Raw genomic sequence first — 26,565 nt, 5'->3', positions numbered from 1 at the left:
TTGAATATTTGGAGATGTGCAAATACTGTGATCAACTGGATGTTGGTCTCTCGAACATTGGACAATTTTGTTGTTTACGCACTGCTATTAAATCTTACTGCGAAGAACTACACACAGTGGTAGATGCCAATCACTCTTAAAGAGAGATCCTGTCTCTTTGTTGTTGCTTCCTTCAACATGGGCACTCATTGAGCAAGAATGGGCTACTCTCCATCCAAACAGTTTGAATTCAAAGAATCTTGTTTCTGTTAAGTCACAGTGCTCATCAATATAATTATGCTTCTGTTGCCCAGAACACAGATGTTTTGTTGTACGATATATTTGGTTTCCTTAATTATTTGTTTAAAATGCTTCACTCTACTGAAAAACTGCTTAGTGGACTTAGGCTGGATGGTATTGTGGTATACTATTACAGTACCAAATACTGACAGTTATCGTTTATCTGCTTAGTTTAAATTTGGAAGATGTAAAACAGTGTACTTACTTATTACACTTTGAACTTTGGCAACAATACTGCTTGGTGGAGTGGGAGAAGTTTTCTCAGAGAAGTCACACGAATATAAAACGTTGTCAACAGTTGTCCCATGCTCACTGTAGTTTAGCAATTCATAGTGTTTTGTGTTCTAAAAACAAAGAATTTAACAAAAATTTAAGATGAACAACATGCTTTTTATAAGGCATGGCTCAAGTTTATTGGCAATTAAGGTACTCCATACTTCAAGGATTCATAGAATCCCTACAGTGTAGAAGGAGGTCATTCAGCCCATCGAGCCTGCACCAACAACAATCCCGCACAGGCCCTATCCACGTTACCCCACGTATATTTATCCTTCTAGTCCCCCTGACGCTAGGGGCAATTTAGCATGACCAATCAACCTAACCCGCACATCTTTGGACTGTAGGAGGAAACCAGAGTGCCCTGAGAAACCCCATGCAGACACAGGGAGAACGTGCAAACTCCATGCAGGCAATGACCCCAGGCCAGAATCGAACCTGGGTCCATAGCACTGTCAGGCAGTAGTGCTAACCACTGTGCTGCTCTACAAGGATTTAAGGTATCCAAAGTCTCGTGTCAGACGTAGACGAATTCATTACAAGTCAATTATAAGCTCAAGAAAAGTAAATGGACAGATAGCAGGTAAACCCTCTGTAAACAAAAGCTGCTTTACTTTTCTAGTTTCCACTATAAATGGTCTTATGAGTTTTAATTTCCTCTGCTCAAACAAAACTGGTACTTCTGAACTGCAGGCCACAAGATGAACATCACTTTCAATTCAGACATTAGCCTCGAATATTATGATTCTTCCATTTACAGCTTCACTTAACTCAAGTATATCAGCAATGATACCTCAATATTGATGTACTAAATATTTACTTTGTTTCCCCCACTAAAAGGATAATTTAAAATTTATTCCTGTTAATATACTATCTTTCTATTTACTTGTACTTTTACACACAAGGTAGCATTCTCACTGTTATTAAACAACGTTTGCCATGCAGAGAGCTAGTCGCTGGGAAGCAAGTTAAAGTACCTTCAAGCTAAAAATATTCTGAGGAAATTCAAGAGCAAGATCAGAGAGATAGACAATGTCGCATATCACCCAAATCCCTGGATTTCACTGGTCCTGTATCTTTTGTCTCTTCGAAAGAAAGTCAAAATACGACAGGACAGGACATTGTAAGCTGCAATTTACAGTAGCAAACTACATGAGCTCATCAGCTGATATTTACCTTACTTGAACTTCTGGCAGTATGCTGTGAATTGGACACTTACTGAGCTTGTTAAGCACAAATCTCTACTCAAATAAAATGGCAGCCAGCAATTAAGTATGAGACTCTGAAGATTTAAAACATCACCCAAATATATTTTTGCATCACAGACCAGTTTGTATTGAACACACCACTCCATTCTCCTCCAGTGCCACCCCCAAACAGAACTTTGGAGGTTGGGTCACGAGTGCCAGCACTAATTCCCCATTGGAGTAATCTAACCTTTGAGAACCTACTCATCTCCCTTGCTAGTCAATGGCATTATCATTGCAGAATTCCTCACTATCAACACCCTGAAGTCATCATCGACCAGAAATTGAATTAGACCAGCCATATGCATTGTGGCGACAAGAGCTGGTCAGAGGTTGAGAATTCCTCCTGACTCCCTAAAGCCCATCCACAAAGTCAGGCATGTGATGGAATATTCCACTTGCCTGACTGAGTGCAGCTCCAACAATATTCAAGAAGCGCAGCACCATACAGGACAAGTTGCCCACTAGATTGGCATAGTGTACCATGTACACAATGCACAACAACTTACCAAGACTCTTCAACAACACCTTCCAAACCCACAACTGCTACCACCTAAAAGAACAAAGGCAGCAAATGGCCGGGAACACCACAACCTGCAAGTTTCTCTTCAAGCCATACACCATTCTGACTTGGAACTAAATTGCCTTCCTTCATTGTCACTGGGTCAAAATCCTGGACTCCCCAACACAACTGAGTGTAGCAACTGCAATGGTTACAGAAGGTGATTCACCTTCAACTTCACAAGGGCGATTAGGGATGGGTAATAAATAATGGCCTTGCCAGTGACACCCAGATCCCACGAGCAAACAACAAAGACTATTCCAATTACATGTTCTTTCCCTTTCTCAGTATCTTACCACTATTGATATCTTAATGTGGCTTTGTTTGCTGCCTGAGTGAAATATATTCCATACTCTAATAACACTTTCCCAAAACGTTCTAGTTAATCTATTCATCTTCCTATAATGACTTCATTACTAATTCAGGAATCATTTAAAAATCAGCTTTCACTATTTACTCTCAAAGTTTTGAATTCTTTTACCATTTTATCTTCCTTGACCGTTTTCTGTTCTAGTGACTGCAACCCTACTATCTTAAAATCTTTACAATAAGTTCTCAGCACAGGTATGGTGAATGAGTTAACACCACCTGCCGGCTGAATCCTCCCATGAGTTTGTCTTCAGTATCAGAGGATAATTATAGCCTTCCCTTTGTTCCATTTGATCACCAATATATTGTTGTCACAAGTTGTGCAATCCCATTCTGAGATTTTATTTTACTCTACCACTGAGCATTTATCCATTCCTTTAGGCTTCATATTACTTCCAATGTGCTGCCAGTTAATTTGATTTTCCCAAAACAATAATCAAATATATCCAGTTCTTTTCTGTAACGTCCTAACTATATGAGGGTTTTACACAGAAAGAAAATACTTGGTGTGCACATGTAGATTCAAACTACTTTTTTAGTGGAAGAGATGGTCTCTGCTCCACACAAAATACAAAACAAACTTATTTTATAAAATTTATTTTATTTATAAAAAACAAATTTCTTATGTTCTTAAAACAGCAGCCCATGCAAACACCCTAATGACATCACCATCAAATCATGATCAGCTCTTAAAGCAACCTGCAACCCTTTAAAATTTAACATTTTCAGCCATCATAGAAGCAGCCCAAATGCAAATCCTAATCAGTTTGTGTTTAGTACATCAATATCAAATATAAGTAAATTATGACCTTCCCTTTTCTTAAGTGCAACGTTGAAACAGCTTTTTTACTTTAAATTTGGTAACCAATTATATTTCGACATTTACCCTCTGGCATCAAAGTGAATTGTTATTCTGACAATTATTATTATTTTTATTATTATGTTTCTTATGTTCTTATGACAGCACCAAGTACACAGGATAAGCTGTTAAGTAATCAGCACAAGTCGCTGAGCAATAAGTTCCTCTGCACATAATTCTTTTAATTTGCAACTATAAATGCAGTTGATGTAGTCCACATGGACCTCATTAAAACTTTTGACAAGGTCCCACATAGGAAGCTGATGAAGGCAATAAGTGCCCATGGGATCCAGGATAATTATGCAAACTTGATCCAAAACTGGCTTTGTGGCAGTAGGCAGAGGTTGATGGTCAACAGCTATTTTTGTGACTGGAAGCCTGTGTCCAGTGTTCTGCGCCATCAGTGCTGGGTCTCTTATTGTTTGCAATGTTCATTAACGATCCAAGTAAGTTCACAGATGACACAAAAATAGTGGAGAGCAAAGCCTTAGAATACAGGATGATATAGAAGGATTGGTTTGATGGACATAAGTGTGAGGTAATGCATTTTGGGAGGACTAACAAGGCAAGGGAACATGCAGTAAATTGCCAGATCCCAAGTAGTACAGATGATCAGAAGGACTTTGATGTGCATATTCATAGATCTCATGGGACACTTTTACTAACTGAGGCATCGAATGTAAGAGCAGGGAGGTTATAATGGAGCTATATAAAACAACAGTTCGGTCAGAGCTGGAGTACGAACATAGAACAGTACAGGCCCTTCAATGCTGTGCCGAGCTATATCCGAACCCAAGATCAAGCTGTCTCACACCCTATCATTCTGGTGTGCTCCATGTGCCTATCCAATAGCCACTTGAAAGTTCCTAAAGTATCCGACTCCACTATCATAGCAGGCAGTGCATTCCACACCCCAACCACTCTGAGTAAGGAATCTACCTCGGACATCCCTCCTATATTTCCCTCCATGAACCTTAAAGTTTATACCCCCTAGTAACAGTTACATTCACCTGAGGAAATAGTCTCTGCACATCCTCTCTATCTATCCCCTTCATCATCTTATAAACCTCCATTAAGTCACCTCTCATTCCCCTCTGCTGTAAAGAGAAAAGCTCCAGCTCCCTCAACCTTTCCTCATGAGACCTACCCTCCAAACCAGACAACATCCTGGTAAATCTCCTCTGCACTCTCTCCAGTGCTTCCACATCCTTCTTATAGTGAGGTGACTAGAACGGCACACAATATTCCAAATGTAGTCTCACCAAGGTCCTGTATAGTTGCAGCATAACCCCACAGCTCTTAAACTCAGACCCTGTTAATAAACACTAACACACTATAAGCCTTCTTCACGGCTCTATCCACTTGAGTGGCAACCTTCAAGAGTTTGTGGATATGAACTCCACGTTTGTGTGCAGTTTAGATCACCAGACTACAGGAAGGGTGTGATTGCACTAGAGTAGGTACAGGGGAGATTCACCAGGACATTCCCTGGGCTGCAGCATTTCAGCTAAGAGAGACTGTCTAGGCTAGGGTTGCTTTCCTTGGAGTACAGAGGTTGAGGGGGAGGGCGCAGGGAACTGGATTGATGTTTATAAAATAAGGGGATTTTCACAGTAACTTCAATGCAGTGACGTAATGTAAGCCTACTTGTGACACTAATAAATAAACTTAAATTATGAGGGGCATAGATAGATAGGGTTGCTAGGAAGGAAATTTTCCCCTTTGCAGAGGGGTTAAAAAATCAGGGGACATAGATTTAAGTTAAGGGGCAGGAGGTTTATAGGAGATGTGAGGAAAAACCTTTTCACCGACAGGGTGGTGGAAATCTTGATTTCGCCGCCTGAAAGGGTGGTAGAGGCAGAAATCCTCACAACATTTAAGTAGTATTTAGATGAGCACTTGAAACGTCAAAGCATACAAAGCCATGGGCCAAGTCCTGGAAAACTGGATTAGAATAGATAGGAGCTTGATGGTCAGTGTGGACACGATGGGCCAAAGAGCTTCTTTTTGTGCTGTAGAACACTGTGATAATCTCTGATTTCACCTTTAAGAACTAATATAAAGAACAGTAAAGGTAAGATATGAGGGAATAAAGGGATATGGGGATGAGTTGGCAAAGTGGAGTTGAGATAGCAGATTATCCATTAATTTACCGAATGTCAAAGCAGGCTCGAGGGGCTATTCCTTCTCCTACTTATTATGTCCTTAATTATTGTGCCATTATAATTGTGTTTTTACACTTCCATTATATCAAATTGAATTAGCAAGAATGACATCAGCTTGCTGCCAATCCAGCAAGTGTTCCAATCACAAAAAATCCAAGTAATTTGAGATGCTGTTGCAGCTGGAGGATGGTACAATCAACAATTTATTTTTCTATTTTCTTTTTGTAACAAAGAGGCTAGAATTCAGTCTCATGAACCTTACCTCATCATAGAATATGCAGGCATGTTTGCCTGAAACATAATTACAATGTCCATAATTTATAAGGCACACATCCATGTCAGCACCTGAGAAACACAAGAAAATAAATCTGTTACAGTGGTGCGTACTTTACCATATGTTGTCAAATTACTTGGAACACTGAGGTTCAGCACCATGAACAAAACTGTATAGATTCAATGACTACATATTCCTCATTTAAACATGATATGAAGCCATGGCATTCAACCTATCCACATTAGAAAGTTGGCTTAAAGTATCAACAACTTATAGTTGTATATCTCATGTAATAAAATGCCCCAAAGCACTTCACAGCAGCATTATAAAACAACATACGAAACTGAGCCTCATAAGGAAATTGGATCACATGCTTGGTGAAAATAGGTACATTTTAAATAGCATCTTAAAGGAGGAAAGCACTCATTGTGTGATCAGACTACCTCCATCATTATTCATTTGTTTATTCTAATCACATCATAGGCTAATCAATCCAAACAGTGTAGTAGTTCTTTTTGGTGGTAACACTACCTACACTTTTCATATTTTCCCTACTTTTCTGTTAATTCCTGAATCCTTATTCTTTTTTCCCCTCTTACATAGACAGCCTGATTTCACAATCAGTATGACTTCTTGGCCCCTCAGTGCAAGCCCAACTTTGCACCCCTTCCCAACATGACCAAACTCCAAATTCTGCATCAGTTGTTCCCTTCCAGGAGGCACAGCGACACAGTAATTAGCAGTGCTGCCTCTCAGCGCCAGGGACCAGTGTTCAATTCCGGCCTTGGGTGATTGTGTGGAATTTACCTGTTCTCCCAGTATCTGCGAGGGTTTCCCCATGATGCTCCGGTTTCCTCCCACACTCCAAACATGTGCAGGTTAGGTGGATTGACTGTGCTAAAGTGCCCCTTAATGTCCCAAGATATATAGGGGGAGGAATTAGTCTGCTCATGGGAGCGGCCTGGTGGCACAATGGCTAGCACTGTTGTCTCACAGTGCCAGGGAGCCAAGTTCAATTCCTGGTTTGGGTCACCGTCTGTGTGGAGTCAGCATATTTTCTGTGTTTGTGTGGATTTCCTCCCACAGTCCAAAGTTACACTGGTTAAGTGCTCTGGCCACGCTAAATTCTCCCTCAGTGTATCCGAACAGGTGCTGGACTGTGACGATTAGGGGATTTTCACAGCAGTGATCTTCACTGCAGTGTTACTGTAAGCCTACTTGTAACCAACGAATAAACTTTAAAAACGTGGGGTTACGGGATAAGTCTGGTAAAAGTTGGTGCAGACTTGAGATCGGTATGACCTCCTTCTCCACTGTAAGGATTCTATGGTCTCACCCTCAGCTCTGTCAAGGCTGAAAAATTAAAGGGGAGAATCTGAAGTTCAGAACTAAAATAGCTCAAAGATGAGGAAGAATGGAGCGGAGAAAGCATGCAATACATCTACATTCTGGCATTTAAATGGTTTTATTAAATAGATATTCCAGTTATATTGGACAGGCTTAATTTGGGCAAATAAGGTAAACCAGACAAACTGCCAAATGGTCAAGCATGTTTCATTGATTTTTCCAAAAGGATCATCAGCGTTTCCATCTACATTTTTATTTAATCGGGCTGTAATTCACTTGAGCCTAATGTTGTCAAGCTAAAAGAATGCCTCCTAGCATTGCAGGAATTTTCTGTGACTTATTGTTTTGGACATTTCAACTGGAATAATATAGTTTAGACTTTTTATCTTGAACAGTCAACAAAATGGTATGATTGTGTGCTCGGTAGACTATTGCTGCAAAATGTATTCATTGATAAATCATATCATTAGGAAACATTTTTTGGAAGGAGGGTGCAAGGATAGCAACAGTAAGTTGCCCGTGCATTTATTAACCAATGGTCGCATGACAATGCGACAAAGGATGCCTGTGGAAGGCAGCACAGATCACTCTAAACTGCAATAATCAACCATTAGTAAGGAAATTCACTTGCAAGTAACTGTTCGTGTAAGTTTTCTTTACCTGTTCCTATGTAAAGTGTTCTGTAGCACATATTAATGGCTTGGCCTTTACCCGTCAGGGGATAAAACACTGCTCGTGCCTGAACCTCCTTCACGGGGACTAGATGGAAAAAAGCAAAATGGATTATTCGTGTGGTGTGAGAAAAGACAGTTTTGGCCATTGTGCTGGACATGAAACAATTACCAAAAGATAATTCGTCTGAAAACTACTATAATTGGCAACAACTGCTTCATAAAACAGTAACAATATTAAGCAAGCACAACAGATGTGTGCAAACTTGCTGTCTGGTCTGCAAGTGATGCTGGCACGTTAACATTTATTGCTCATTGCTAACTTCACTAACTGATATTGTTCAGTGACTAGGTCAGCTACTTTACAGGACATCAAGAGTCAACAACACAGTCTCAACTCGGTCACGTGTAGGCAAGCTCAGGTTGGAATTAAAGGATCCCAAATGAGTTAAGGCAATCCAGGAATCAACCAGCCATCAATAAGCAGATTTGTTGACAAGTTCGCAACTTGTCACAGTAGGATTTTGGTCGCTAGTATTATACCGAATAACAATTCTCCACAAATTTTGGAGCGGGTGGGCGTAGGAAGGAGGAAAAAACTTGGCACCAAATTGCTCATAACCTACACGAGAAAGTGCTGTGCAACTTGCTAAATATTTACACAATTCTATCGCATTCCTCAAGGGTGGGCAAGAGTAAGGCAACACATTATAATTAAATCATGTATAGTACTGAATGACAGAAACTACGGAAAGAATAGCTTGCATTTAGTAAGCACTTTATTGTCGAAAAGCTCCAAAGTATTTCACAGGAGCTGAATTCAATAAAAGGAAGCCTCGCTGTGGAAGGACATATGAAAAGGAAGTCAAAAGTAGCGGGTCTTAAGGGTGGATAGAAAGGTGGAGGAGGAGGGGTATATAGGAGACAATTCCAGCGTGTGGGGTGTGGATAGTTGAAAGTATGTCTGCCTACGATGAGGTGGACAGAAGACACTAGGCTCAAATATTTTGCTGTATGCGTGAAACCAGAGGGTGGTTGTAGAGGGTTGTTTTTCAAACTGGAGGCCTGTGACCAGTGGTGTGCCTCAGGGATCAGTGCTGGGTCCACTGTTATTTGTCATTCATATTAATGATTTGGATGAGAATTTAGGGGGCACGTTTAGTAAGTTTGCAGATGACACTAAGATTGGTGGCATGGTGGACAGTGAAGAAAGTTCTCTCGAATTGCAATGGGATCTTGATCAATTGGGCCAGTGGACTGACAAATGGCAGACGGAGTTTAATTTAGACAAATGTGAGGTGATGCATTTTGGTAGATTGGACTAGGGCAGAACTTACTCAGTTAATGGTAGGTTGTTGGGGAGGGTTACAGAACAAAGAGATCTATGGGTACATGTTCATAGCTCCTTGAAAGTGGAGTCACAGGTGGACAGAGTGGTGAAGGCGGCAGTCGACATGCTTGGTTTCATCAGTCAGAACGTTGAATACAGGAGTTGGGATGTCTTGTTTAAGTTGTACAAGATATTGGTAAGACCACATTTGGAATACTGTGTGTAATTCTGGTCGCCTCACTATAGAAAGGCTACTATCAAACTAGAAAGAGTGCAGCGAAGATGTACTAGGATGCTACCAGGACTTGATGGATTGAGTTATAAGGAGAGGCTGGATAGACTGGAATTTTTTTCCCTGGAGCGTAGGAGGCTGAGGGGTAATCTTATAAAAGGTCTATAAAATAATGAGGGGCATAGATCAGCTAGACGGTCAATATCTTTTCCCAAAGGTAGGGGAGTCTAAAATTAGAGCACATAGGTTTAAGGTGAAAGGGGAGAGATACAAGTGTCCAGAGGGGCAATTTTTTCCACACAGAGGGTGGTGAGTGTCTGGAACAGCTGCCAGTAGTAGTAGTAGGGGTGGGTACAATTTTGTCTTTTAAAATGCATTTAAATAGTTACATGTGTACGATAGGTATGGAGGGATACAGGCTAAACACAGGCAATTGGGATTAGATTAGTGGTTTTAAAATAAAAAGGGTGGCATGGACAAGTTGGGCCGAAGGGCCTGTTTCTACGCTATAAACCTCTATGATTCTGTACAGGAAGTTAGAGACAGAAGTAAGGTGATGAAAGGATATAAATACAATGGTGAGGATTTTAGGTTTGAAGTCCATATGGGAGATCATGAGCCATTATAGCTGTGTGGCATGCAGAGATGGTGAAATAGATACAAGTCCAAGTTTTGAAATGATCAGAAGGCGGGGGAACATATGCTGATCAGGAAAGTGCTTGTGGCTCCAGATGCAACAAAGGTACGGCTGAGTGTTTTAGCAACTGATGCACTATAGTAGCAACAGTAATAATGTCACGTGGATGGCTCTATGGATGGCAAGGAAAAAGGCATACCGTCTGTCTGCGTTGTAGCAGTAGTTGTCTGGGTTTTTGAGGTGCCGAGTACAGATGGTAAAGAGGACGTTTTGGGAGGAAACAGCTGCTGAATTCTCTGCCAAGCCAGTACCTGGATCAACTTTTCATCAAGTTTACTCAGTTCAATTTCTACCAAATGAAGAAGAAACAAATCAATTTGGAGTTTGTCTGTCAGCTCTCTGTATAAAATTCCAATTAGAACATGCACAGATTTCCTTTTTTTTTTACTAACAATTACCAATCTTGAATACAGAACAAAAACATAGATCACTCACTAAACAAAGTTCTCTCTGGCATGTCACACCTCACCCTACCCACTACTATGTGAATGCTCTAAACTACAGCAAGAAATTTAGTTTGATACGGTTTTTGGCAAACCATCTTTTCCCCAAATTAACATAAAGCGGACGAGTAGCTTGTACACGAGCATTGGAGAATACTTCCTTAGTTTCTGCAGAGCTAATTAATAGCTCGGTCATTTGGTATATGTACAACTAAATATATCTGCTTCAAGTTAATACTGACAAATCAATTGAGTACAAGTCCACAGAGGTTCCTAGAACAATGTCTTGGCCTCCCAAGACAGAACTTGTGAACGAGCAGTAGTGGAATCAGGGAGCTGATGTTTGACCTGGGGCTTCTTCCATCTGCTTGCTAAATTCAAACACACTTTGTTGTGCCTCCATTGATATCAGTGTGGAAAGCAATAATGAGACCAACAAGTAGACAGAAGTCTGTGTCAGGCTGATGCTTCAAAACATGTCTGCATTTCATACACAACTAATTACATGGCAACTCAGCAACAGCAAAGGTGAATTGTATAGGTACTTTAAGATCCAGGAGTGAACAATGCAATATGTATCTTGCTTGATAATGTCACCAGGTATGCAAAATTTGAGAGATTACTTAACACAGTGTTAAAGTGCATCCATTACACAAGCTGCTCCCTTAACTGAAGGCTTCCGAGAAGAAACCTTATTAGTCAAAATTTTAAAAAGTGTCGTGCATTTTTAGAGATCTTGGACCAATCGGTAGGCATGGTGTGCAATGCATTTCTAACCCAGTTTCAAAGCCTTCCATCTGCTAAATGGTAAGTCAACTGGAGAAACAAGTTCTCAGAGGAATTTACAAAAAGTGTTTATTTACCTCCACTTCCTTCCATAGCTGCCTGCAGGGAGTTTGCAAGGTCAAACATGATTGTAGAATTTGAAGTTGTCGTCAAGGGAACTGGTTTGTTTCCCAAGGACATGCTTGTAGACAGCACAGTTGGACTCACTTTACCTATTATGAAAAATATACATATTATTTATAACCAGCCCAGGAGCAGAAACTCCCAAGTTCGGTGTCAAACTCCAACACAGCCAAACATGTCAGGCAGCAGGCACTATACACCATTATTCAATGTAGAATTTGCACTAGACTCTTAGCAGTCAAAGAATAGAAAAGTCAATTTACTGCAACTTGATGGCTTTAGTATATCCAGTATTTTAACTAACATTTCAGTCTCTGAATCGGTCATCTTAGCTGTATAGTGAAAGACACATTCTAACACGAGTGTACAATGTCCTTGAATTGTAGACAAAAAGACAAAAAAATAGACATTTTAAAATCACAAGATCCGTTAATGTTGAAGAATTCAAAGAATATTGAAAATTATTATTGGACACAATTGCCAATTTGTAACTGTGGAAAACTTGTGTTTATTCTGTACCCTCCCAAGCTTATTCTGCACCCTTCCAAGCACCATTTAACAACTAATCCAAAGGCAAAATACTACGGACACAGGAAATCTGAAATAATAGATGAATTCTGAAGATCAGAGATCCAAAACATCAACTGTGTTTCTCTCTCCACAGATGCCACCAAGCCTGCTCTATGTTCACGTCCAGCAATTTTTGTTTGTATTCCAATTTAACAACTCCCAACCATAATGCTTGTGCTGAGAATATGCGATTGAATTTAGACTCAAATAACTACATCTGTAAAGATTTAACGAATTTTCTACACAAACTCAATCATCAGATTTTGTGAACTCATCCCACATGCTCCTCTCATTCTAAAGGTCTATAAGATGATGAGAGGTATTGATCAAGTGGACTCTGAGGCTTTTCTCCAGGGCTGAAATGGCTGCCACAAGACAACACAGGTTTAAGGTGCTGGGGAGTAGGTACAGAGGAGATGTTGGGGTAAGTTTTTCACTCAGAGGGTGGTGGGCGAGTGGAATCGGCTGCCGTAGGTGGTGGTGGAGGCAAATTCATTAGGGTCTTTTAAGAGACTTCTGGATAAGTATATGGGACTTAATAGGATTGATGGTTATAGGTAAGCCTAGTAGGTAGAGATATGATTGGCGCAACTTGTGGGCCAAAGGGCCTGTTTGTGCTGTAGTTTTTCTATGATTCTACGTAAGCCCCATACTTACTTTAGCGATGTTGTGCTGATAATAAAGCCTCATAGTGAACACGCATTGAAAACACTGGTCTGCAACTAAATTCAATACTTGAAAAATGGCACACATTAAGTAAATAGGAGTGCTACAATCTGTCCATATACTCTAACATAATATGCTTCTTTGGGATGGACAACAACAGATCAGCTCCTATGTCTGGTCGAGAAGAGAACAGAGTTCCTTCAAAATGCAATTGGCCTGTCGCTATAATTGATATAATGCGTCTTGCACTCAAAAATTAATATCGTCATGTAGAAATATTTATGGGTATGATGCATAAATGGGATGGACTTTTAGGAATAGGATTCACTCTACATTTTTCAAAGCTCTAGCTTGATAGGCTTATCCAGATTTATTTAAAGAAGCAGTCCAAATGTCATGAAATTAATTAGTTTAAGAACTTGTTTTGTGGTTGAAATATTTTTGTTCACACAAAATGAGATTTTGCTAGTTAACAAAGATGACACTCACCTGTAGCTGCTGGTGAAATTAGGTTTCGTGAAGGTCCCAATGCTGTTGAAACACTATCTCCTGTTGCTCTTGGAGGAGTGATGGCCCTGGCGATAGCAGAGGATGTTGTAACAACCTTTGCCATAAACGTGGTAGGTCGCCCAGCAATCTGAACTGAGGCAGTGCTCTTAAATTGTGAGCTGCTGGTGATCTCAGAACTGGCACATGAAGTAGATAAAGAAGCGGGCACGCTTGACACACTGACAGGAATTCGCTGCAAGCAAGAAACAGGTCCTCCTACATTCTCCGATTTGACAAGCGTTCCCACAAAATGATTTTGGAGATTGCTGGCTGCTGGTGGTGTAGCTGGTCTCAGCTGAGAATGCAGCCAGGCTTGTCCAGATATCTGGCTTGGCACCTGTGTTAATGGTCCCTTTGGTCTCTGTGTGTCTGCCAGCTGTCTGGACGGTTCTGATGAAATGGTGCATGGGAAAGGTCCATTTACTTTGACCTCTGCTGACAAAGGTCCATTCGAAGTTCCACTACTTGATGTCTTGCATGAGGTCTCTGAATATAAACTATGGGCATTTTCTTCCTGTGCCGTGGCAGCACCAGGCTGCTGAGATACAGAGGAACCTGAAGAATTCTGGCTATTGGTCCCTGAGGTGCATGTAACATTGCATGTCGTCGGAGAAGGGGAGGATGATGGTTTCTTTCCAGCTGTCTGATGCGCGGTGTTTAAAGAGCTGTCCGCTGAACACTGGACTGTGACACAAGGCTTAACATCAGCCTTTTCACTGTCCCAAAATAATGGCATCTGCTTAGCAGATAAATGTTTGAATATGCTGCATTGAAGTGCAACAACACTACGAAGCCACTAAAGGAAAATTAAAAAAAAACGCTTGTTAAAAGAGAAACGGTTCAAGGGAAACATGGTTCACAGGTAAACATCACATAATAAGCCATAGCTTTCTATCCAACAATAAATTAATTATAAAGAGTATATGTTCAGCTGAGCAGAGCAATTAGTTGAAAACTTCAGGGTTTCATTGAAAGAAACTTGCCAGTCAATTGATAACGCTGAACTTATTACCTCCTGTTGTTCTTCTTCAGTAGCAAAGTGCTCATAGTTGGAAAGGTGCTTTTGTGACTCAGTAGGAGTCTCGTTACATATCAGCTCTCCATCACGGATTCCTGCCGGTGGAAGGAGAGGAGGTGGATACTGGTACTGGGCCTTAATTGCTTCAGGAACCTTAAAAGAAAGATAAATGAAATTTGTCACATGTTGAATTGAGTTTAAAAGGGCCACCAAACCAAACTGAAGCTGCAATACAGATTTAAAAGTCATTTGCTGCAATTGACAACTTTTGTTTTAATCCAACCTACAACAGTCTCTGATATTTGAAGTTACACGGAAGCCAACCAGGTATTACAACTACTGCATTTTTTTAGTCCTGGTATGAAGAAAAACTACCAACATTAAGTCAGGAGATATGAGTCAAGAATTTCCTAAAGTAGACACTAAGTTTACTAGAATTCATGCCCCAACCCATTCTATCTCCAATCTCCAAGATATTTACATTAATTTCAGCTGCATTGTGTCTGCATTATACTGAAGACTTCTGGATAGCTACCATCTTTGGAATACAATAACTGCATCACTCCAACCCTTCGAACTTTTTAACCTAAAGATACACCAAGACAAGATGGCTCTCCTCTGCAAGTGGGAAGGGGAAAAGGCAATTTCGAATGCCACCTTGGTTTACTCACACAAACACCAAATTTTGGTCGTATTAATAATTTTCAGTCTAGCCAACGTTAGTGTGGGTCCCATGAACTTCAAAAGTAAGTTTCTAGCCCAAGTTCTTCATTTATAAAGGTAAATATTGAAGGTGAAAGAAAACCCACGAACAATTTTCACTTGAGTCCATCTGCAGATTAACAACCTCCCTTCAAGATCATGATACTGATTCAGTGACCAGGAAAGAGTGAGGAGTAACCTTCAGTGCGATCTGACATTTGGTGAGATCACGTCTTACTTCAGCTCTGCATTTAAGCAAGCAGAGATTCAGTTATTTCCACATTATATTTCACCAATACTTGGCTTAAAACAGACTAGTGGAAAGATTTAGACCACTAAGAATATTCAAGTTTCCAAAGAAACTTCAACAGTTCCATACAAAACTGAAGTTGATATATTAAGAAATTCCAATGAAAGTCAAATCGATTATTTACGAGGTAAAATAATACAAATGAACTAGGAAGTCAGATTGGTGCCACTTTTCAAAGCAACTTCCTCAGTTCCCTTCTCAACCATTTTTCATTCCTCTGGTAAAAGCACTCACTTGGTTAGGCAACCTGACTTGGAATATCTACACTATGAGTCATTGCTAGACGTATCACAGCCAACCCACAATTAATGTATAAATTCTTCCTCTTGTGACACAATGCTAATCTGATTAAATTACTTAGTATTTGAGGGGGGAGGAAGAGAAGGGAAGGGGACTTGCACAGGACTTTGTGTCCTTGATCACTTACCCATAATTCTTAGCAGGAAAAATGTCATGGCAACCCAGGTAGCCTAAATAAATGATCATAGAGTGCTTAGATCAGAGGAACAATAATTAAACATTCACAGTAACTGAATGGAGAAAATATTAACTGCAACAAAAGGAATTCCACTCAGACGTTTAGTTCCTCTGCAAATGTTAGGATCCTTAAAAGGATATAATAATACTCAAGAATCCAGCACTTATGTTTCTAGTTACAGCAGATATTAATCATCTGCACTATCCTGCTGGAAATGAATAAAAAAGTGACAATAAATAGCTAAACCTATTTATATTAACACCAAAATATTAGCTCATCTTTCAAAAGGTTCCTAACATTGAGCAGGTGTATAATATTAATTGCAAACAGTGCTACAGCATCTTAATACAAACTAAATTAAATGGGAGGAGCATGAACAATGAACGTTTAATCTGAACGTTTCCTTTCTTTACTGTGTTTTGGGTAGACTAAAATAAAATAGCTAGTTCCCATTGAACCCTATTTCTAGCACTCATCAGACAATGTGGAAACTGAATGGAGGTAACCAAGAAAATATGTCCATGTCCACACACATCAAAAGTATAGTGTAGATCATGCTTCAAACTAGGAAGGCTACACAAGGAGTTTTAAGAGTTGTCTTAAATAAGTCTGTAAAAACAAAGCCATACAGAATGCTATCAAATTGCACCATTAATTCACTGATGCATTCTTCACAAATCTGTTAAAATTTTAATATTTTGCTCCCAGACGGTTCTGCAATGATATCTCTCAGAATAGAAGGTTCCGGTAAATTTCTGGTCAGTGCTGATCCCATTAGGGATGAGACGGAAAGGAATATTAAATATTCAAAGCTCAATACATACATATATTCCTCTGCAGCCACTGGCACTTCAAGTATGTATTTAGAAATAAACATTCTTCACATATTCTTGGATTGTATAATGGGTTTAGTCACTGACATTTTCAGGTGGCATCAATAGTGCTGAAATTTTAAAAAACCTCCCACACTGACAAAAAAACAGCTGACCTCAGAACCTCATTCTTTTTACGAACGCGAGGTAATTCAACCTAACTGGACAGCAATACAGCACTTCAAGTGATTGTTTAATTTTCCTATGCAAAATTGCACAGTACAGCACAAGAAGTCTATATCAGAGTAACACTTACTTTCGTGTTTTTCCTCTTCACTGGCTTTGTATGTCGGCGATTGGGTGGATGCTTCCTGTGGATCTTGTTTAGAAAGTCTATCTTGACTGCGTGCTGTGATATACGGTCTTGAAACTTGTCAAATATCCTGCACCTATTGCTTAATGTCATGTTCTTCTGATTAAGCTGAATGGAAATTAAATTAAATTTAACAAGATTCTATTTGGCTCAGACAATTAATAATTCACTTCAATTGCATTTCTCATTTCTAAGTTAAACACGTGAAGTGCATGCATCAGAGAGCATTATCACAACAACCACAACTAGAACTATGTTTTCAGTAGATAAGAAAATTAAAAACCACTGTTCAGACATGTTAAGGAATACATGGCATAAATTCATATCTTCTTTCAACTTCATTAGTTCTTTACTTTTAAAATATAAGGAAGTCAAGGCGGAATTCTCCGGTCTTGTATGCCCTGCCAGCAAGAATGGAGAATTTGGTGCTCCGTCAAATCTCCGCTCGTTGCAGCAGGGCCGGAGAATCCAACCTGCAGGTTAGGTCTGAATTTAGAAGAGGCTAGAATTCTGGTCCTAGATTGTGAACTGAAACTTGTTCTGGTGCATTAATTCGTAAACACTACTCACTGGATGGGAAAACACCTCAAGTTTCAGGAAGAGACACAATACATTGCGTCGTCAATTTGGGATACATTTTTAATCCTTGTTGAATTCTCTGTTTTATTGATGGTCCAATGGTGCTAGTGGAGGCTGAATAAATCAGAGTAAAGGTGATGCCTGACTCACACCCTCCCATGCCTCTATGATCAGTTCAAGACAGCAATGGCAGCTGGCCCAAAATAAAATATCAGATTTGCAAAAACACAAAGAATCTTTTGCAAAACCAACACAAGGAAATTTAAAAGTGCATGCTAGTGCTATCATGAACGCTGATTTTAATGTATCTGAACTTGGAAATGACAGGACAAGCTACTTTTGTTACTCAAAAGGCCAATTTCTAGGTTTCTTTTTGAAAGTGCTCCTGATTCTCATGAAATACCCTAGAGTCACTTTATGCAATGCCTCTAATCCAGGAGGATGAGATGAAGATCGAAAATGAGAACACATTTCTACAAGGAAGGATATCCAAGCCTTGAAAAATATATATACTGGAAATGCTTCCAACATATTTTTAAAAAAGGTTAATAAGCATCAATACCTGTCCTCAAACCTACTTGTAAATTATTTGGGTATTCCTTTCTCAGGCATTAGCAAACATGTGTATTGCCTACAGAAACAATACAGTAAAGTATATAGCACAAATGATAATCACTCTCAATTCATCATAAAATACAAAACTAAAGAAGATTTGGATATTTGACAGGAATGTAAAATTGCTTACTACCACATGTTCGATGTGATTGGGGCACATCCATCTCCCTGTTGGCATTGCAGTTAGAGGTGGTTCCAGGCAGTCCATGTGAAACAATAATGGGCAGTAATCACACTGGACAAGGGGAGCCACTCTACAACTCCTAGGAAGCAATAATATCACATTGTAATGCCATCTCTTAGGTATAAGCAGAAACATGAAAGGCAGAAAACTGGACAAATGCAGTTCATCTAAACTTAGATAGCAACTTATAAAACTTTAACTTACAGATAAACCATGAAGGGAAAAAGGAGAAAATGAAAATAAGAACAGATTTTCCCTTCCATACACCAAGGGAGAGGGTTGCACGAGTAGTGTGCACAAAGGAAAATTGGATGGCAAGAATTGCACACATTAGAAAGCCTTCTCAACATTTTATCTATCTATTTCAATAAATGGAAACTCAAACAATTTCATGTTTTGGCATACATGATAGCCTGTTGACTTTGTTTCATGTGATTGACCCCAGAGATAAGCAAGATGAGGAATATGTGCCTTCATAGGTCCATACAATATTCATATTAAATGAAGCAATCTAGATGCCACCGTGCTACCTTGTTAAAACAAAAACGACAGATTGCTGTCCCATTACTAAAATGTTATCCTCAAGTAAATGAATTAAAGGATTCCTATACAGTGTGGGGTATGGCACTAAAATTCTGTTGTCAGCCAATTAAGCGGTAGATATGAATGTATTCCATTTTCTAATATCAGGCATCTCTTACAGTTCACACACATGATATGCACCTATGTTCAACAGTTACACCACCAAATTTTACCGTGCCTGCCAAGTACTGAATAATTATCAGTACTCAACTCTTCTGCTCCAATAGTTGGAGAATTTCCCCAAAGTGTACTTCTGCCTTTTACCTCCATGCATTATTTAGTCACCTGGAGAAAGCCCCATAAAGCTAATGATAAAATGCCTTTGAAATGTAATAGCAGCTCTTTTAAACAGACAGAATTGATCACAAGGCTTGGATGAAGATGACTCTTTACTCCATTTGATTTCATTTTTCCAGGATATTGATCCTGCTGTCATCTGGTTATATCATCCAGCTATTCTTGAACAGTCCTAGACTAAAATGCTCTTCCAAGCACCACATTTCAGCTGATGATCATGTTTTTCCATGAAAATATACTTCCTGTTCACGGTCTTGAAATTGCTCTTTATTATCACTGAAATTATCCCCTGTTGTCCTGTTCCTTTGATGCATCTGGCCAGGGTTACGTTCTCTATGCCAGATAATAGCTTGTATTTTACCGTGTCCTTTTTGGGTTATACAACTTCCAAGGTAGAACCGGATTGTGATTATTTGTCTCAAGGCATTTGGGAGTCATGGCGGGGGGCGGGGGGAGCACTGGGAGATTTAACAAGATTTTTTCTATTACAAATAGGATATGGATTCAGTCTTTTAACACACCAGGATCTTGTCCCTGGGGTTAATTCTATGCATAGGAATTTAAGCATTTTCCGTTACCTTAATTTGATGTCCTGTAAAGGACTGTACGATTCAATATTCAACACAAATGCCTGGAATTACAGTTATTGACAAACAGCAGGATCAGAAAGCAAAACCCTGCATGACTGCTAACATGATGCAGTAATTAAACTTGGTGTTATTATTTAACAAACACCAAGTTATGTATGCCACTTCACTCCTGCTTGCAAAACAGCTTAGCTTTTCAAGGTTTTACATAATGGGAAACTATGTCCCTTCCAAGATGGTGCAAGCTGACCAGGTACCCACACTTCAAAAATCCAAGATAATGCTGATGGTGAGTCATTCAAGTTTCTTATCAGACTGGACTAGATACTGAACCAAGGTGAATACTTAGCCTTTCCCTCCTCCAAGTTTGGAGATTGGAAGGTGATGGGTCTGGCATTATTTGTGTTCAAGTAGGCAAAAGCTGAGCACCGAGATCAATTCTTGAGGAGTAAACAACAAGTTTTGAACAAATGTCAAATTAAAATAAGTGCAGGTCCCCTCACTGCAATGGGGGACAATTTAAAGGTTTGGTTCTTCAATGGAACATTTCTGAGACAAGTTGGGGTGATTAGAATGTTGTTCCTTAAGACATCGTTTGATAATTACATGAAACAGCAATCAGCTTTTTGGGCAATTTCTGCCTGTTCTCAGCAGCGCGATGGCAAAATAGGAAGATCGGTATGCCAATTTTTCTGTTCTGCATTTGCTAGATTCAAGATCCTGGACCAATGCTGACTTGATTTAAAAAGCAACACATTTTGCTAGCAAGTCCAAAAGCACTGGTCATGTCAATTACATAGAATGAAGACTTGCACCTGCACATCACCTCTCGTGGCCTTAGGCTGCCCTCAAATACTTTTAAGTGTAGTTACTATTGTAATGTTGGTAGTCAATTTGCATGCAAGTTCTTAAAAGCAGGAAGGTGATAACCATCAAATAGTCTGGTTGAGTGACGATGGCAGAATAATAAATGCTGGCCAGGACTCTGGGGGAAAATCTCTCTTCGTTAAAATAATGGCAAGGAACTTTTTCCATCAACCCAAGGGGGCAGCCTGAGATTATTATGCAGGCAAATACAATGACTTTTTTGTACACAAAATCCAATAAATAGCAAAAAAGTGAATGACAAATTATTCTACTTTTTGATATTGTGCAAGATTGTCGAAGGCAACAGAACTCCCCATTTCTCTTTAAATAATCTCATGAGAACTTGAACACCCACCATAACCAAGCAGATAAGATCTCTATTAAATATTCTGCTTTTTTTTGGAAGAGACATTCGTAAAAACAAGAATATTTCTAAATATTATAAGAAACAGAAGTCACTGATGCTATTAGACATGCAATACCCCTCGAACCTCAGTCTACACTTAAGTACGAACACAGATTATGGGTACATGTCCTAGAGTATTTGTTCAAACCTACAAGTGCATTTGCACATTCCAATATTCCTTCCATGCATTCTCACCAGGTGAGGCTACACGCCAGAAGTGCTCACACAAAAAACTGGCCAGTTATTTTTTTCTCCCTTTATTCATCTCCCAGAGCTGTCAGCTTATGTTTCACAATCAGAAGACCTACACTGATTTCTAAATTGACCACTGCTTTTATGTGACTCTAGACAGTGAACGCAGATGGATGACAGTATTCACCATAATATCACACTTGAACCCAACATATACACCCTTTTTGGGGACAGCTTATTGGATCGTAATCAACAATGAAAACTATTATTCAAAAAAGGGAGGGAAACAGAAAACAGAAAACCATAGGCCAGTAAGTTTAATAACTGCCATAGGGAAAATAGGGAAGTTATGAATGGAGAGGTTGTAACAGGGCACTTGAATTAATTTAGGGTAATCAGGCAGAGTCAACATGGTTTTGTGAAAGGGAAATCACCATCACCAATTTTTTGAAGTAGCAATATATGTTGTGGATAATGGGGAACTGATGGATGTTCCAAATATAGATTTTATTTTCAAGAGGCATTTGATAAGATATCTCAGGTTATTGCTCATAATAAAAGCTCGTGGTGCAGGGGTAACATATGGCTAACTGACAGGAAAAACAGTGGGCATAAAGGTCATTTTCTGGTTGGCATGATGTGACAAATGGTGTGCCACAGGGATTAGTGTTTAGGCCTCAATTTCTTAGTTTATGATTTGGATGAAGGAACTGATAGACCGGTTGCTAGATCTGCAACAAGGACAGAGGGGAAAATAAGTTCTGAAGAGGACGTAACTACAAAAAGATATAGATGGGTGAGGTGAGTGGGTATAATGCAGTTAAATGTGAGGTTGTCCAATTGGGCAGGATAAGAAAAAGAAGCACGCTATCTAAATGGTTAAGACTGTAGACCTGATTTGTAAAAAGTGAGCTTGTACATGCAGAAAGTAATAGAATGCTGTTTATTGGGAAGTTATTCTTAAAACATACATAACGTTGTTGAGATCACATCTGGCCTACTCAAAATTTAAATGCACTTGAATCAGTTGTGAGAGAGTTTAGCAGATTAGTACCTAGAACATAAGAACATAAGAAATAGGAGCAGGAGTAGGCCATCTAGCCCTTCCAGCCTGCCCCGCCATTCAATAAGATCATGGCTGATCTGTCGTGGCTCAGTTCCACTTTCCCGCCCTCTCCCCATAACCCTTAATCCCCTCTCTTATCAAGAACCCATCAACCCGCTTCTTAAAAATATTTAGCGAGGCAGCCTCCACCACTTCAACGGGCAGAGAATTCCAGAGATTCACCACCCTTTGAGTGAAGAAGTTCCTCCTCAACTCCGTTCTAAACCACCTCCCCTTTATCTTGAGGCTGTGCCCCCTAGTCCTACTGTCTTTTTTGAGCGGGAAGAGTCTCTCCACCTCTATCCTATCCATCCCATTCATCATCTTATACGTCTCAATGAGATCTCCCCTCATTCTTCTAAACTCTAACGAGTACAAGCCCAGTTTATTCAGCCTCTCCTCATAGCTCAATCCCCTCAACTCCGGTATCAGCCTAGTAAACCTCCTCTGCACTCCCTCCAGGGCTAAAATATCCTTGCGCAGGTGCGGCGCCCAAAACTGCACACAGTACTCCAGCTGCGGCCTCACCAATGCCCTATACAGCTGCAGCAAGACCTCCCTACTTTTATATTCAATCCCCCTCGCTATGAAGGCCAGCATCCCATTCGCCTTCCTGACCACCTGCTGCACCTGCAAGCTGGGTTTTTGCGACTCATGCACAAGGACCCCGAGGTCCCTCTGCACCGTCGCCTGCTGCAGTTTTTCGCGCGGGCAGGTTATCTTGCGAGGAAGACTGGACAGGCTTGTATCCATCGGTGTTTAGAAGAATAAGATCAACTTGATGGAAACCAGATTCTCAGGGACTTGACAAGGTGGATTTGGAATGGACGGTTCATCTTGTTGGAAAATCTGGAACTAATCCATTTTAAGGGGTTGCCTGAGGTTGTGAGACTGGGATTCTCTTCCTCAAAAGTTGGTTGAGGCAGAATTTTTGAATATCTTTAAGTAGGAGCAGATACTTTTGCGATAAACAATAAGTTCTCCCTCTATCTGCGTGAGCTTCCTCTGGGTGTTCCAGTTTCCTCCTAGAGTCCAAAGATGTGCAGGTTAGATTAATTGGTCATGCTAAATTGTCCTTTGGTATCGGGGATACTAGCAGGGTAATTAAGTGGAGTAACAGGGAAAGGATCTGGGTGGAATTGTTGTTGGGCGCAGGCTCGATGGACCGAAAAGACTCTATGATTCCACAAAAGGGTGAAAGCTTATTGGGGATAGGCAAGAATGTGAAATTGAAGTTAAAATTTGATCAGCCAAGATCTTATTGAATGGCGGAGCAGGCTTGAGGGAACAAGTGACCTGCTCCTAATTCATCTGTTTGCATCCCATGTGTCTGGTTTTGAAAAAAGGAAAAGGCAAACATTGTTGTGACAGTTTAAGCAATAAAATTAACTTATTTCATTGTACAATGTTCTCTAATTTACTGAGATACCACCGACATTTATTAAAAAAGTAAAACTTCCAATAAAAAGGCACATCAGGTTAATGCACAACACACTACATCCAGAGAACTGGGTTGGCAAAGCAGTCTTGACTGAGAATGACGTGCAGGACCAAAGAGAAAAATGGGGAAGAAAGTACCACAAGCACTTTGTGGTTAAATTCAAAGGAGAAAACAGTTGATTCATGGGAAGAGGCAAAAAGAATTTTAAAACTATACTAAGAAATAAAGCTTCAGGATGACCAGTTAAGTATGAAACTAACAAAACAACCTCTGTTTTTTGACTGCGGCAAAAGAACGAAAACATACCAAAAGGCTGCTCAGACAGAATTTGCTCCTTGTACGATTCAAAACACAACTGAAGTTACTTCAGAAATCAGACTGAAATCTCAAACATCACGTTCGCACAGTTAAACCCGAAAATAGGAATTGAATTGGGCAAAGCTCTTCATTACACAGAAGATGAAGAAGGTATTAGAAAGACAAACTGACCCAAAATTCAAAAGCCCAACAATAAAATTGAATGGAGTGAAAACTTATTCAAAAGCATCACCAGAAGTTTTGCATTTCCTTGTCAGCAAATGTACAATTGCCAAAAAACAAAACTTTTGCAATGGCATTTTTTGAAATTCAAACACTGGTGTGCACAACTTCATTTTCATCTCACTATTCAGTCATATTATCTTTATTTTGTTGCTAAAGCAGTTAACAAGGGGACTAAAACAATTTTCAGTATCCTTAAGGGCTCATGAAAACAAATCCAGTTAGGTTTCAAAAGTTTCTACCTTACTTTTAAAGAGCATGTCTCATAATGAGAATCTGAACTTGACATCAATTCAGCAGAAATTTACTTTGTTTTATTTGATCATGGGATGTGGGCATCCCAAATTGCCCTTGAACTGAAAATGTCGAGTTCCGAGGACACTTAAAAATCTGCTACTATGGACCTGGAGTCGCATATAGGCCAGATTAGGTGAGGGTGGCAGGTTTCTTTCCCTCTTAAAAACAACTATTGACCATGTTTTCTGGTCATCGTTAAATTTTTAATTTCAGATTTTTTTTATTGGATTCAAATTTCACAACGTTGTAGTGGGATTCAAACCCGGGTCCCCAAAGCATTACCCTGGGTCTAATCCAGTGAGATTACCACTATGCCACTGTCTCCTGAATGTCAAGAGGATGAAGTTAACAATCAAGGTGGTAGGAGTAAGCAAGAATATGGCAGATGTTGGAATCTGAAACAAGGCCAAAGAAGCTGGATGGAAACAGCCCCAGGAAGTCTGCCAGCATCCATCAGGAGAGAACCATAGTTAATGTTGAGTCAAGAAAGATCCAAGTTACATCTTTGAACAAAAAAAGTGTTAGAGGATAATCCTTAAGGTTCAACAAGAACCACTCCAGCATAACTAAATGTTCACACGCTTGAAAGTGTTATGCTAACTGGCCTGTGTAATGGTAAAAAGGCAAAAAACTGTCAAATTCCCAGCAAGATGATCATGATATTCAAAATGGAGATGGAACTCCATCCCACAAGGTAGAATTGAGAGGAATGTGTAACTAAAGCGGCTTCAAGGCAACTTAGAGAAGTTAACTTTGGCAGCACAGTGATAAGCACTGTGGCCTCCCAACTCCAGGGATGACTTTCAATAGATCGCAGCGAGGTAGCTGCTCTGCTACTTACGAAACCCTGAGCCATAGGTTTGATTTGTGGCTTGGGTCATTGTTGATGCCGAGTTTGCACGTTCTCCCCGTGTCTGTGTGGGTTTCCTCCCAGTGCTCCGGTTTTCTCCCCCAGTCCAACAACGTGCAGGTTAGGTGCATTCGCCATGCTAAATTGCCCCTTGATATCTCAGGGTGCATCGATTAGTGGGGTTACAGGGACAGGGTCTAGGTGGGATTGTTGTCGTTGCAGACCCGATGGGCCAAACAGCCTCCTCCTGCACTACAGGGATGCTATGACTCAATGAAATACGACAGATGCAGAATAACGAGTGTGAAGTTATCCACTTAGACGGGAAAAATAGAATGGCAGAGTCTTACTTCAATGTGATAGATTGGGGAAAGTTGATGATCTGAGTGCCCTCGTACACCAGTCATGAAATCAAGACAACAGTTGGTAAAGCAAATAGTATGTAGCCTTCATTGCAAGAGGAATTAAGTACTGGAGCAAGAATGTCTTACTGCAATTGTATAGGGCATTGATGAAACCATATGTGTGCGCAGTTTTGGTCTCCTTACACAAGAAATAATATGTCTGTCATAGAGGGAGTTTGAGCAAATGAGTTTCTTTCAGATATGGAGCATTGCTAACGCATACATTAAGCCAGTATCTGTTGAGACTACAGTTACCAAGTTTAACTTTAATCTTTCCGGATTTCAACTAAACTGGCATTGTCATTAAAAATTAAAGTTAATTGATCAGAATGAGAGCCACAAATTCTGATCATCAATTCAAAACATCAGAGAAGTACTTAAAATGTCCAGTGTGCTCTCTGTCCCAGAGGAGAAAGATCAATAGAGTATGTTAATCTGCTTGCTATTGACGGCCACGTGCCAGATATTTAATTTACTGGGG

The 26,565-nt window shown here is 39.9% G+C and overlaps 1 protein-coding gene across 2 annotated transcripts in view; it reads right to left on the bottom strand.

Annotated features, from left to right (window-relative positions):
• Positions 1-26,565, bottom strand: part of phf12b (PHD finger protein 12b) — a 73,195-nt gene that overhangs the window by 1,459 nt on the left and 45,171 nt on the right. Inside the window, exons 6-14 of one of the 2 annotated variants that reach the window (XM_080210500.1) lie at positions 18,466-18,595; positions 17,082-17,246; positions 14,458-14,616; positions 13,386-14,241; positions 11,615-11,749; positions 10,448-10,597; positions 8,039-8,137; positions 6,020-6,102; positions 485-623 (exon numbers count right to left, since the gene is read on the bottom strand). In XM_080210500.1, the coding sequence (XP_080066626.1) occupies positions 485-623; positions 6,020-6,102; positions 8,039-8,137; positions 10,448-10,597; positions 11,615-11,749; positions 13,386-14,241; positions 14,458-14,616; positions 17,082-17,246; positions 18,466-18,595 (1,916 nt within the window). Of the gene's footprint in view, positions 1-484; positions 624-6,019; positions 6,103-8,038; positions 8,138-10,447; positions 10,598-11,614; positions 11,750-13,385; positions 14,242-14,457; positions 14,617-17,081; positions 17,247-18,462; positions 18,596-26,565 lie in introns of both variants that reach the window. The other variant, XM_080210499.1, reaches the window with a different exon arrangement.

The sequence above is a fragment of the Carcharhinus amblyrhynchos genome, chromosome 23 (genome assembly GCF_965287045.1).
Source record: "Carcharhinus amblyrhynchos chromosome 23, sCarAmb.v2.hapA, whole genome shotgun sequence".
NCBI lineage: Eukaryota > Metazoa > Chordata > Chondrichthyes > Carcharhiniformes > Carcharhinidae > Carcharhinus > Carcharhinus amblyrhynchos.
Note: the sequence above shows the minus strand (reverse complement) of the source record. Positions and strands in the feature narration are given on the sequence as shown.